The sequence below is a fragment of the Eptesicus fuscus genome, chromosome 9 (genome assembly GCF_027574615.1).
Source record: "Eptesicus fuscus isolate TK198812 chromosome 9, DD_ASM_mEF_20220401, whole genome shotgun sequence".
Classification (NCBI taxonomy): Eukaryota; Metazoa; Chordata; class Mammalia; order Chiroptera; family Vespertilionidae; genus Eptesicus; species Eptesicus fuscus.
The window spans coordinates 13,980,093-13,994,230 of record NC_072481.1 but is presented as its reverse complement, the minus strand read 5'-3'; the positions used below and the strand labels follow the sequence as shown (position 1 = coordinate 13,994,230).

The 14,138-nt window shown below is 49.9% G+C and overlaps 1 protein-coding gene and 1 long non-coding RNA gene across 2 annotated transcripts in view; one reads left to right on the top strand and one right to left on the bottom strand.

Annotated features, from left to right (window-relative positions):
* Window positions 1–10,483: 10,483 nt before the first annotated feature.
* On the bottom strand, window positions 10,484–11,574 carry LOC129150232 (uncharacterized). The gene is made up of 3 exons (XR_008556957.1): window positions 11,531–11,574; window positions 10,898–10,977; window positions 10,484–10,660 (listed from the first exon to the last, which is right to left on the bottom strand). It is a non-coding gene; the product is annotated as an uncharacterized LOC129150232 (long non-coding RNA).
* Window positions 11,575–11,884: 310 nt separating this feature from the next.
* The window catches only part of ASAP3 (ArfGAP with SH3 domain, ankyrin repeat and PH domain 3), a 47,514-nt gene continuing 45,260 nt past the window's right edge, over window positions 11,885–14,138 (top strand). Inside the window, 1 exon segment of the mRNA XM_054720920.1 lies at window positions 11,885–12,106. Within this exon segment, the coding sequence (XP_054576895.1) occupies window positions 11,978–12,106 (129 nt within the window). The 5' untranslated portion in view covers window positions 11,885–11,977.

The window sequence follows — 14,138 nt, the reverse complement described above, 5'->3', positions numbered from 1 at the left end:
ATTAATATTTTTAAACTTTTTTAAAAAAAATACATTTCCATTGATTTCAGAGAGGAAGGGAGAGACAGAACCATCAATGATGAGAGAGAATCACCGATTGGCTGCCTCCTGCATGCCCGCCCCCCCTCACTGGGGATCGAGCCCACAACCCAGGCTTGTGCCCTTGACTGGAATTGAACCGGGGACCCTTCAGTCCGCAGGCTGTCGTTCTATCCACTGAGCCAAACCAGCTGGGGCTAGCAGTGGTTTTTACTGGTAAAGCGTGGTCCTCAGACCAGCATTACCTGGGAACTTATGAGAAATGCATATTCTCAGGCCCCATTCGAGACCCTCTGAAGAAGAAACTCGGGGTAGGACCCAGAACCTCATCTTAATAAACCCCCCAACCCCCCAGGTGATTCTGATGCAGCCGAAGTTAGAGAACCATGTCCTCTGGCACCCCAGAGAGAGCTTTCTAAAACACGGTTCTCATTACGCCGCTCCCCCACTTAATGGATGGCTCCTCTCTGCCCTTAGGATCAAACTTCCCCCTTTGCTTGGCATGAAAGTCCGTTTACAACCTTGCAACTGGCTTACCCTATCTTTCCAGGCTCACTGCCACTCCTTCCCACCACCTGTTTTCTCTCTTCTGGGCCTTTACACCTGCTGTGCACTCCCCTTGGCCTGTGCTTCTCTCCATGTCAGCTGAACAAGCTCCTGCTTTTTCTTCAAGGTCCAGCTGGAGAACCCTTTGTAGTTTCCCTTGACGCTAACATGTAAACTTCAATACTTTGTATAGGGAAGGTTATTTATGGGTTATTTATGCTAGGCACTGGGGAGATAGACGGAGTGAGGTTAGTCCTCATCCTCAGGATGCTCACAACACAGACAAATATGTAATGACACATGTTGTGGCAGTGGCAGTAATAAACACTATGGGAGCTGAGGGGTCATGAGGGAAGGCTTCCTGGAGGAGGTGATGTCCAAACTGTGTCCTAATGGATAAACGGAGTAACCTGGAGCTGGGCATCTGGGGGATCAGAATCCTCCTTCCAAGCAGAGCAATCAATATGTTCTGTCCTGTGGTCTAGCAGACAAAGGTTATCATAGAGCACTGCTCGCTGCCCCAGCTCTGCCGATTTGGAGCTCGTGCCCTAGAAAAGCCCACTGAGTCAAAGAGGTTGACACAGATCCTAAGAGCAGTGGGATGGGGGGACAAGGTCTGGGGGTGCTGTTTGACCATAGGGACTGACTAATGAGAAGGGTCTGGAACTAGACACCAAGAAGTCATACAACGCCCTAACCGGTTTGGCTCAGTGGATAGAGCATCAGCCTGCGGACTCAAGGGTCCCAGGTTCGATTCCAGTCAAGGGCATGTACCTGGGTTGCGGGCACATCCCCAGTGGGGGGTGTGCAGGAGGCAGCTGATCGATGTTTCTCTCTCATCGATGTTTCTAACTCTCTATCCCTCTCCCTTCCTCTCTGTAAAAAATCAATAAAATATATATTTTTTTAAAAAGAAGTCATACATGGAAGGCATGAAGACAATCCCAGGTAAGCAAAGCAAGGTCTAATTGGGGACATTAGCATAGACAAGGGAACATTAAAAACATGCCATTTATTAAGCCTTTTGGGTGTCTAGGCCCAGCACTGTGCTAAGTCCTTCACACATAATCTCAATTAATGTTCATTTAATGAAGTCGGTGTCATTGCCACTTCATAGGTGAGGAAACACTATTTTAACTATGTTCCCAGGGAGCCCTCACACTTTGCTGGTGGGAATGTAAAATGGTATAGCTATTTTGGAAAACAGTTTGGCAGTTCATCAAAAAGATAAACATAAAACTATCATAGGGCCCAGTAATTCCATTCCTAGGTGTCTACTCAAGAGAAATGAGAACATGTTCATGCAAAGACAAGTCTTGCACATGAATGTTCATAGCAGCATTATTCATAATAGCCCCAAACTGGAAAGAGCTAAGTATCCATCAACTGGTGAACAGAGACAAATGCTAGGTCCATACAATGGAACACTGTTCAGCCATAAAAGGATACATGATGGATGCTCAAAAACAATATGCTAAGTGAAAGAAGCTAGTCCCCAAAGATAACATCCATTCCATCTGGATGAAGTCCAGAATAGGCAACTCTATAGGCAAAAACAACAACAACACACAATAAAATTAGTGGTTGCCTGAGATTAGAGGTAAGAGTGAGATTAACTATAAATGGGCATGAGGGCTCTTCTGCATAGAGATGCAAAAATTTTCAAAAACACTAACAAAACACTAGCAAAACAAATCCAGCCACATAAATAAAAAGAATTAGACACTAGGGGATTTATCCCAGGAATGTAAGGTTGGTTTAAAATCTGAAAATTAGTTAATGCAAAGAACCATATCAATAGAATAAAGGATGAAAACCACATGGTCGTCTCAATAGATACAGAAAAAATATTTAACAAAATTCAACACTCCTTTGTGATTAAAAAAAAAAAAAAGCCAACAACAACCACCCTCAACATGATAAAGAGCATCTATGAAAAACCCACAGCTAGAATCATACTTAATTGTGAGATCCCAAATATTCCACCCTCCCCATCCCCTACCCCCGCCAGATCAGAAACAAGACAAAGATGTCTACTTCCTCCATTCTGTTCAACATTGTGCTGGAGGTTCGAGCCAGGGCAATTAGGCAAGAAAATGAAATAAAAGTCACCAAGTGAGAAGGAATAAAAACTAGCTCTATTTGCAAATAACATGATTTCATATATAGAAAATCCTAAGGAATCCATTAAAATATATAAAACTAATAAATGAGTTCAGTAAGGTTGCAGAATACAAGCTTAACATACAAAAGTCAGCTGTATTTCTATACTCCAGCAATAAATAATAAAAATAAAGTTAAGATTTAATTTATAATAGGATAAATAATAAAATACTTAGAAATACATTTAACAAGTGCAAAACTTGCATTCTGAAAACTACAATGCATTGTTGAGATAAATTAAAGAATACCTAGCCCGGCCTGTGTGGCTCAGTGGTTGAGCATCCACCCAGGAACCAAGAGATCACCAGTTGATTCCCAGTCAGGGCACATGCCCAGGTTGCCCACTTGATCCCCAGTAGGGGTGTGCAGGAGGCAGCCGATCAATGATGTTTCTCTCTCATTGATGTGTCTATGTATCTCCCTTCTCTCTCTAAAAAGCAATAAAAAGATTAAAATAAATAAAGAATACCTAAATACATAAAATGACATCACACGTTCATGGATTGAAAGACTTAATAATGTTAAGATGCCAATACTCCCCAAATTGATTTACAAATTTAATGCAGTTCCCATCAAAATTTTACTGGCTTCTTTGCAGAAAATTGACAAGCTGGTTCTAAAATTCATATGGAAATCCAAGGACCCAGAATAGCCAAAATAATCTCAAAAAAGAAAAAAACATTGGAGGACTCACACATCCGGATTTCAAAGCTTATTACAAAGCTACAGTAGTCAAGACAAAAACAAGGACAGACATAGATCAATGGATTAGAATGGAGTGTCCAGAAATAAGCCCTTACATGATGTTTTTGTGTATGTTTTTTACATATATTTTTATTGATTTACAGTCAATTGTTTTTTACATATATTTTTATTGATTTACAGTCAATTGTTTTTTTACAAGGTGCCAGACAATTCAAAGACAAATATTTTCAATAAATGATCTGGAGCAATTGGATATACATATGCAAAAGAATGAAGCTGGACCCCTAACACAACACAAAATGTGACCCAAAATGGATCAAAGACCTAAATATAAGTACTAAAACTATAAAACTCTTAGAAAAAAGCATAGGCATAAATCTTCATGGCCTTGGATTAGGCAATGGTTTCTTAGACATGACACCAGGACATTGAAAGCCAGACCTGTCTCCAAAGCTTGTCTTCACTAGGCTTGAGAAAAGACTTTAGACCACTCATCATATCCTCTACTTGAGATTGCCTCTGTGTGTGTGTGTGTGTGTGCGTGTGTGTGTGTGTGTGTGTGTGTGTTCTGTGTTCCTTCCAAGAGATCGCTGATCACTAGGCAGGTTATTTTCCCAGCATGGAGACCACTGCCCTCTGGTGGCCACTTGGACAAGTACCGAAATTGGAGGAAAATTTACCCTTCATTGAGACTGTTAAGAATCATTAAGGACCAGGTTTTATTTTCTTTAATTTGCCCAAAACCTTATTGAATAGATATTATTGTTCTTAGTGAGGCCCAGAGAGGTGAAGCTCCTTTCCTAAGGTCACACAGCTGGAAGTGGTAGATAGGACCATGAATAGGTTGAGGCAGTAGGGTGAGGCAAGAGAGGCGCCTCACCTGTCTTATCCTAGTCCCAGCCCTGGTGATGGAACAGGACTGGAAGTGGGCCAGCCAAACTCCAAGACTCATGGTCTTCACCACCAGGTGGCCCAGCCTCCTAATTGGCATTAAGTGGATTCCATTCTGGCCTTGGACATTCCCTTTGTGTGTACATGCTAGATGCTGGGGAAAGAAAGACACAGCCCTTTACCCATGAAAAGCATGACTTACGTCATGAAAATGTAAATGGTGAGAGGACACCTTGCTCCAGGAGCAGCAAAGGAAGCGGTGTGTGTGTGTGTGTGTGTGTGTGTGTGCTGTCCTAAGGGAACAGATCTTAGGGAAGTCTGGAGGCAGTGGCCCAGCCACAGGGAGTCTTCTTCCCCAGGCAGTGCATCCCCTGAGGCAAGCCAGCCGGCACCAGGCAAGCTCCTTGGAGGGGCTGGGCAAACATTGTTGGGTAAATGACCATAAACGCAGGATATAGCTGATCTTCTGCCCACTGTGATGATACACATGACTGTTATTGCACTGCGTGGTCACGGGGCATAGAAGGAAAATGCTCACCAGTGTGAAGGTAATTAGCATTCCTTTCACCCAGACACCTGGTTTGGCTATTTTAGCTCTTCTCATTTTGCCAGCATTTTACATCACGGTCCAAGTCAGTAGTTTTCCCTAAAATCAATTCACAGGTTTTTGTGTATGTTTTTTATATATATATATTTATTGATTTCAGAGAGGAAGGGAGAGGGAGAGAGAGATAGAAACATCAATGATGAGAGAGAATCATTGATCGGCTGCCTCCTGCACACCCTCCCACTGGGGATCGAGCCTGCAACCTGGGCATGTGCCCTTGACCAGGAATTGAACCGTGACCTCCTGGTTCATAGGTTGACACCCAACCACTGAGCCACACAGGCAGGGCACAATTCATAGGTGTTTTTTTTTTGGACACCCAGTAAAGTGTCCAAACAGAGGGAGAAGGAAATTATAGTGGTAGAGCACTATGTCATTTATTCAGCACCATCAAGGCACATGGGGCTATCCTGAGCCTGTCACTCCTTACATCAGCCTAATGTGGGGGAGGGGGATGAATCCTTTTAGGGATGAGAAAGCAGCTCAGAGAGGCCAAGGATGTATCCAAAGCCTGCAATGAGAGGCAGAGCTGAGAGAGCCCTAGTCTAGCCTCATGCCAACACCCCAACTTCTGTGTCTGTGGTCCTCAAAGTGTGTTCCCTGACCAGTAGCATCAGGATCACCTGGACATTTGTTAGAAATGCAGATTACCAGGTCCCACTGCAGATCTGAATCTGAAATTCTGGATGTTAGATCCAGCAGCCTATGTTTTAACAAGTCCTCCAGGGGATCCTATGCAATTCTCAAGGGTGAGAACCATCTTATCTAATAAAAGGCTAATATGCAAATTGTCCCCACGGGTGGGAGTTTGACCGACCAGGAGTTAGACGTGCGCTGACCACCAGGGGGCAGCGTGGAACATGGTGGGTGTCTGCGACACGGTGCTGGCAGCAGGCGGCAATGGAGGTGCTGCTGGCCCTGATGGGCCCCGACAAGAGCGGGACTAGGTGGGATGGTGGAGCAGGTGAACAGGTGGTGCCAGGCCAAGGCGGGTGCAAGCGGGGGCCCCAATCGCCTCACCGGTTGCTGTCTGTGGGGCGACCTGCAGGGTGACCAGCAAGTAGGCAGCACCAGGCCAAGGCAGGTGCAAGTGGGGGTCCTGGTTACCCCACCAGTCACCCCATAGATGGTGACCAGTGGCAGCAGTGGTGAGGGGCAGGGCTGGCAAGCGGGCAGTGCCAGGCCAAGGTGTGTGTGAGCGGGGGGGCCCCCAATCACCCCGCCAATCACCCCACAGATCGGCCCTGATTGCCGGCCAGGCCTAGGGACCCTACCCGTGCATGAATTTTGTGCACCGGGCCTCTAGTAGACCTATGATAGTCCCTGTGCTTCAACTTCCCACAGTCAGATGGGGACCAATTCAAACCAGGACATACACAACTAAGTCCAGTCAAGACATTCTATAATAGTGCCAGAGGAGGGAGAATCATTCTGAGGGTTCTGAAAAGGTTTCATGGAAGAGATGACATCTGAACTTGGCCATGATGAATGGAAGGACTTTAAAGATCGTAAGTGGAAGAAAAAGCCTTTTAGGTAGAGCAGATGCAAGGAGGCCAGAAAGTGCCTGCTCATAAAAGGCCTTACCTGCCAGGCTGTTCGGTCTGGCCTTATCCTGGAGGCAATGGGGAGCCATGGTAGGTTTTTGAGCATGGGTGTGCTCATAGCTGAGTCCAAGTATGTCACTGCCCAACAACAGTGTTTTCTTTATTTCTTCCTCTCTCTCTCTCTTTCTTTTTTAAAATATATTTTTATTGATTTCAGAGAGGAAGGGAGAGGGAGAGAGAGATAGAAACATCAATAATGAGAGAGAATCACTGATTGGCTGCCTCCTGCATGCCCCCTACTGGGGATCGAGCCCACAACCCAGGCATGTGCCCTTGACCAGAATCAAATTCAGGACCCTTCAGTCCGCAGGCCGACGCTCTATCCACTGAGCCAAACCAGCTGGGGCTCTTTTTTTTTTTTTTTTTCTGCTGCAAAAAGCTTTATTGTTTCATTTGGTCCAATGCATGGGAGAGGGCTCCAGGGTGGTTAAGAGAATGGCTAGTAGTTTCAGGGAGAGGCTCAGGTGAAAGCCAGACACCAGGGGAAGCAGAGGGGCCCCCAAAGGCCTCTGGGCTCCACAGGCTCCTCGTGGTGCTTGAGGGTGAGCCTTTCGAAGAGACACTCGCCCGGCCCAGCCTGGGGGCCGGCAGCCTGCGGAGGTGAGTCCGGTGGTCGCCCATCTTCGTGATGAGTTTCACCTCCTCACCCCGGAAGTGGTTCTCCAGGAAGTCCCGGAGCTGAGGGGCTGCGTGGGGGGAACCCGGGGCCTGCAGCTCCACCGGGGCCTGGCTCCGGCTCCTCTCCGAGGCCAGGCGGCTGCCATGGCCCTGAGCGGTGCCCCCTCACCTGGGCGGCTGCAGCGCGGCCTGGAGGACAGTGTGGCCGCCTCCCCGGTTTTCAACTCTAAGATGCTCAGCCCCTCGCGCTTCTCCGCCAACTCGGGGAGGAAGCGGCCCACGCCTCGAGAGCCACGTCGTCAGGGTGGAAACAGAAGCCCAGAGAGGCAGGTGTGGAGGCCGCAGAGGCAGCTGGCCAGGCGGCGGGCCGCAGCCTCCCCCTCGGTGGAATCATGCTGACGAATTTGGGAGCTCACGGTTGTTCGGCAATTAGGAGTGAAGGTAGAAAAAAACCCGGTGTGTTGGCTGGTCCCGGAGGGGGTTCTGCAGGTGGTGACTGGATAAGGGGCGTCCCTGGGTCTGTTCCGTCCAAACACTGTTGAAGCAAGAGGCAGGTCTGGGACCGCCGAGGGAACTGCACAACAGTGTTCTCTTGCCCCCTGTAGAAGGCAGAATAACGTTCTAATCCCCAGAGCCTGTGAATATGTTATGTCATGTGACAAGGGGAAATTAAGATTGCAGATGCAATTGAGGCTGCCAATCAGCTGATCTTGAGATGGGGAGATCCTAGGTTTCCAGATGAGCCCAGGGTAATCACAAGGGGCCTTCCTTATAAGTGAGAGAGGAAGAGGCCGTGTCAGAGGCAGGGAGAGATTTCAAGATGCTATACTGCTAGCTTGCAGATGGTGGAAGGGGCCAAGAGCCAGGAAGGCACACAGCTTCTGGAAGCTTGAAAGGCAAGGAAATGGATTCTTTGCTTTAAAGGAACACAACCCCGCCAACACCTTGAATTTAGCCCAGTAAGACCCATTTCAGACTTCTGAACTCGGAACTATAAGACAGACTTCCAGGAAACTGTAAGGAGTTTTTTTTCTTCTTCTTCAATCAAAGACAAATAATAATGCCAGTCACCATTTTCTGAGTGCTTTCATCCTCACAATAGCCCCATAAGACAGGCATTGTTATCTCCATTTTCCACTTGGGGAAACTGAGGCTTTCCCAAGCTAATAAGGAGCACAGCCTGCATTGAAAGCCAGACCCGTCTCCAAAGCTTGCCTCCACTAGGCTTGAGAAAAGACTTGAGCCCACCCATCACGTCCTCCACTGGAGGTCTTTCCGGCTGGAGCAGGGGGCGAGGGTGAGAGGACCCTGGAGACCCTCCCCCTCTGAGGAAGTCAGTGAAGACAAACTTGAACTTTTCAGTGTTCCTCCCTGGCTTGGGTCTGCTTTCACCTAGACCTGTGGTCGGCAAACTGTGGCTCGCGAGCCACATGCGGCTCTTTGGCCCCTTGAGTGTGGCTCTACCACAAAATACCACGGCCTGGGCGAGTCTATTTTGAAGAAGTGGCGTTAGAAGAAGTCTAAGTTTAAAAAATTTGGCTCTCAAAAGAAATGTCAATCGTTGCACTGTTGGTATTTGGCTCTGTTGACTAATGAGTTTGCCGACCACTGGCCTAGACCAAGACAAAGAGAAGCCCAGACATTGGGCACCGGCCCACAGCCAGATTGCCTGTGTTGTCTCCTGATTCCATCAATCACTTGCCAGTAACCTTGGGCAAGTTCCTTATGGCTCCCTGTCTTAGATTCCTGTTCTGTAAAATGGGGGTAATAATAGTACCTGCCTTAGAGAGAATTCATGAGTTATTGTATGTTATGGGCTTAGGAGAGTACCTACCCAAAGTAACTCTGATAACGGTTACTGTTTTTATTATTATTTCAAGTTGTGGAATTTTGCGGGTGTGATTAATTTAAAGATCTTTGCGATGGGGAGATCATCCTGGATTATCCAGGGGGACCCTAACTGTAATAACAAATGTGCTTCTAAGGCCGAGGCCGAGGGCGATTCGGCCACAGGAAAGAAGGCAATGTGATACCTTTGCAAGCCCAAGATGCCCTTGCAGATAGAGGAAGTTGGCCACAGGCCAAAGAATGCAAGGTATGCGGTTCCAGAAGCTGGAAAAGGTTACGGAAACGGATGCTCCCCTAGAACCTCTGCAGGGAGTGTGGCCTGCCGATAACCTTGATTTCAGTCCAGTACAATGTTTCAGACTTCTGGCCTCCAGAACCGTAAGAGAATAAATGGGTGTTGTTTTAAGCCGCCAAATTTGCGGTCATTTGTTAAAGCAGCAATAGGAAACTAGCACAGAAAACATCAACATCAACGGTGAAAAGGAATCTGGTGGCGTTGGACGAAGCCTGGGTAGAGCTGGAAGAGCAAGGGGCCCAGCAGAGGGCTCCCCACGGCTCCGGCATTTAAGGTCCACGCAGAGGAAGCACATCTCAGAAAGCTCTCTGGGAAGGAGCAGTCGGAGAGGAGGCAGGACCACCAAGGAAAAGGGTTGTCCCAGCCCTAGTCGGGTTGGCTCAGCGGAGAGGGTGTTGGCCTGCGAACTGAAGGCTCTCCGGCACGGCACGTATCTCACGACCAATCGATGGGAGAGAGACACGTGTTTCTCTCAGTCTCTCCCCCTCCCTTCCACTCTCTCTAAAAATCCATGGGAAAATATCCTCGGTCAAGGGAACATGTGTTTTGCCCTAACTGGTTTGGCTCAGTTGATAGAGCGTTGGCCTGCGGACTGAAAGGTCCCAGGTTTGATTCCAGTCAAGGGCATGTACCTTGGTTGCGGGCACATCCCCAGTAGGGGGTGTGCAGGAGGCAGCTGTTTGATGTTTCTCTCTCATTGATGTTTCTAGCTCTCTATCCCTCTCCCTTCCTGTCTGTAAAACATCAATAAAATATATTTAAAAAAAAGGGGGGGAACGTGTGTTTCAAGAAGGAAGGAGTGGCTAACAGTGCCAGATGCTCCCAGAAACCAAGCAAGAGAAGTTAGTGCCTCTTGTGTTTTAAGAGAAGGAGAGCCGAGTTGACCTCTTGCTAGTACTTGGGGTTGAAAGCAGACTGCAGCGGATTGAAAGGTGCCTGCGGGGTGAAGCAGAGTTGTACTTCACAGCACATGTGTCCTGTCTCCACCAGATTGTACATGTTTTTTTTTCTCCAATTTTTAATTCTATTACCCAAGTAGTATATGTCCCTTATAGAAAAGTTAAGATACACAAATTAACCAAAAGGAAAAAAAAATGTACTCATAATGTCCTCAGGTGGTAATATTTTAGTGTATAGCTTTTCGAGTTTTCTTTTTCTACACAAAGTATATAATTCTCTCGATCACCTTATAGGATAACATACCATTGGGCCATTTTAAGAGGTACTGATTCCGTCTTAGAGTAGCAAGCAATTTCCTCAGCTGCACACAGCTGGTCAGTAGCAGCACCAGGATTGGAACTGAGATGACTCCACACCCGGCTGGCTGGCTCAGTGAGTATCCACCTATGAACCAGGAGGTCACAGTTGGATTCCTAGTCAGGGCACATGCCCAGGTTGCGGGCTTGATCCCTAGTGGGGGGCGTGCAGGAAGCAGCCAACCAATGAATGATTCTCTCTCATCATTGATGTTTCTATCTCTCTCTCCCCTCCCTTCCTCTCTGAAATCAATTAAAAATATATATTTTTAAAAAATAGACCTATCAGACTCCAAAGTCACCTCGGTGCTTCCCTGATATTTACCTGAAGGAATCTTTTCCAGAAGGCCTGAGCGTCCAATGAAATCGAAGTAGATCTGTATTCCGAACCCCATCGTTATCCACCTAAAGATATAGGTGGTTCCCAAGAGGAAGAAGTTAGTGCGTGGGGAGGAGTGGCAGTCTTTAGCCTGGCAGGGCCGGTGATCGGGGTCCAGGGGTAGAAGGCACCAGACTAAGCCCAGGAAGAAAGAAGGGCGCGGGTGAGAAGGCCAGGTAGAAAGGAGAGGGTTACTGCGCACCTATCGGGTACACGCACGTGTTAGATTCTTTCCTCGCAACATCATAAACGAATGGGCATCAGACTTCCCATTTTGCAGAGAAGGAAACAGGTTCCAAGAAGGAATAATTTTTCCCAAATCGCAGTTACCCTGGGGGGCCTAGCCACACAGACCCGGGAGGCGGGGCATGCGGCTGGGGGGGTCCCTGGTGGCGCACGGCATGGGAGGCTGACAACTGGGTGCGGGGAGCAAGGGAGAGGTGGGGTGATTCCGGGAGGAGCGGGACACGGAGACAGGCAGGGCTTGCGGGTGGTGGTGAAGCTGAAGGGGCGAGGCCATGGGGGCTGGGAACGAAAGGAGGGAGGAGAACCAGGGAGCGGGAAGAAAGGGAGCGGAACCTGGAGGGCGGCAGGGGGCCTGGGGAGCTTCAGGGAGGCCGGGGCGGGACCGAGACAAGGGGCGGGGCCGAGAGGCAAGGAGCAGGGCCGTGGGGCAAGGGGCGGGGCAGTGAGCCAGGCGCTGGGAGGCCAGGGGCGGGGCTTAGAAGAGGAGGGGGCGGGGTCTGGAAGAGGACGGGGCGGGGCCGAGAAGAGGACGGGGCGGGGCCGAGAAGAGGATGGGGCTGGGGACGGGGTGGGGACTCCGGGACCCGAGGTGACTGGACAGTGCGCTGCGAAGGCAGTCGGGGGCGGGGCGGCGCGGAGGGGGTGGAGCGTGCGGAGGCCCTGACGGCGCCCTCGGAGGGCAGTGAGGCCAGCCCAAAGCTGTGCAGTGAGCGCGCCCCGCGCCCCGCTCCCGCAGCCCCGGAGCTCCCGCAGCCCCTGAGCCCCCGCCCCGCACCCATCATGCCCGAGCAGCTCAGCGTCGCGGAGTTCCTGGCCGTCACAGTGGAGGACCTCAACTCCCCAGCTGGGGCCGCAGCCTTCGCCGCCAAGATGCCCCGGTGCCGGGGGGCGGCACTGGTGCGGGAGGAGGTGAGGGGGCCGAGGCGGGAGGGGTCCCGGGTCCCGGCAGGGTCTCGCCTTGACGTTCACCGGTGTGACGGGAGCTGCACTGGCCCTTACCGCTCCCCAAAACCTGCCCCCTTCCCTAGATCTGTGAGAACTGGGTGCATCTCGGACATCCGCGTCCTCACCGTCGAGGCCTTGGGGAGGGCCGGAGGGATGGTTTGTGGGGGGCCTTGAGGTCACCTCGACGACAGGTCACAGGTCGGGGGTCATACCCCCCGTGTTCTTGGTTACCTGCACCATCGCGTGTGTTTGCGCAGCTCCTCACGGCATGTTTGGGTTTTCATCTTCGGAGCCCCACGGGTTTGGCCCCAAAGGCACTCCCCTTCTGGGAAGCAGGCCTGCCGCCTCAGACTAGAACTTTTCCCCGGCTGCAGGCAGGCCCCCTCCCCCTGGCCGCTGGCTCTGAGATTTGGCCCGTGTTTGTGGAATGAATGCAAATGAGAAGGCGCCAGGAGCCGGGGTTCACCTTGGCCAGGCTGTTGGCAAGTTTCTAGTCTCCTCCCCTTCCCCTCTCCTCTTTGTCTTTCCCAGCAAGGCGTCCCAGGCCTGGTCTTCCCCCCTTGCAGGCTGCCCCACCCCATTCCCCTACTCTTTGGAGTTCATTCCTCTTCTGGGACCTGCTGCACTTTACCGGCTTCCCCTGCAGGGAATATTCCAGGGCAGACACCCTGCAGCGTTGGGCCAGTGGAGGATATGTTTTTGCAGCTCCCTTCCAGAGGATGCCCTGGATTTGGGTGACATTTTGGACCTCCGCTGTTGCTGTCACCTTCCATCCTTCACCATAAGAGTATTGAGCACCTACTGCGTGGCTGACACGAAGCTCAATAGTTCATAATACCCTGGATCAGTGTCGTGGGAAATTTCTTTTCCTTCTCTCCTCTGGCAGGCTGAACCCTCTTCTCAGAGGCTGTGTCTGTCCCTTTGAAGTGGGGTGATAGAGGATTGTGGAAAGAGCACCGACCTTGGGGGAGGCACACTGTGTTCAAATTCTGGCTCTGCAGTTTGCCAGCTGTGTGAGCTTGGGCATGTGACCTGATTTGTTTGAGCCCCACTCTGGCATCTGTAAAATGGAGATAATAATGTTTACCTACAGGGCTATGGCATTACGTGAGGCAGTGCATGTCAGGCATGCATCTTGATAAATGGAATCATGATCCGGTTAACTGACGGACCTCTCTACGGAGTGACTAGGTCTCTTTTGTCCATTTCTTTCACGGAGCCCAGCCTAGTGCTTTGCACGTAGTAGGGGTACAAGTTTTAGTTAAAATAAGCAGCCAGTCTTTGGCCTCCTTCCTTGGGCAGAACCAGTAGCTTAGAGTCCACCAACTTTGACGACGACTTGTATTTTGCTGGGAGGCTCCCGGGGAAACAGCCACAGAGCCTCATCCTGAGGAGACAGCTTCCCCAAGTTTGTCTTCATCGTCTCATATTTCCTGACCTGGAAGAATTCAGTGCCTTTGGCACCCATAGGGCTGTCACAGTTCAGCCTCTTTATTGGGTTGTTCATTAGAATGTTAAATCAGAGCAGGAGAAGGAACTGTACGATGAAGCCTTCTCCGGGGACAGAAATGCCCATTTATGCCGGTGCATCTGGCCTTGCCTGGCTCGGTGTGTGTAAGCACTTATGTGTGTCTGGAGGGGGGAGGGAGCCCTTAAATGGGTCTGGAGGCTGAAGCAGGCTCTGGTTAGGGTTCAGCTTTGCCCCAATTCTGACTCAACAAAACTCGGTCCCTTTCGCCTTTGGGACTTTGATTTGGTGCACATGAGGTTTGTTTTTACAGCAGAAAGCCTGTGGCACCCAAGCTTTTCTCTTTCACTGCCCCAAAAGTTAGAATCTGACCTTTGGATTGGACTTGCCAGAGGTTTCCTGTTTGGTTTTCCATTTGTGTTTATATTTGCACTAGAGGTCTGGTGCATGAAATTCGTGCACTTGAGGGGGGGGGGTGTCCCTCAGCCCGGCCTGCACCCTCTTGCAGTCCAGGAGCCCTCAGGGGAT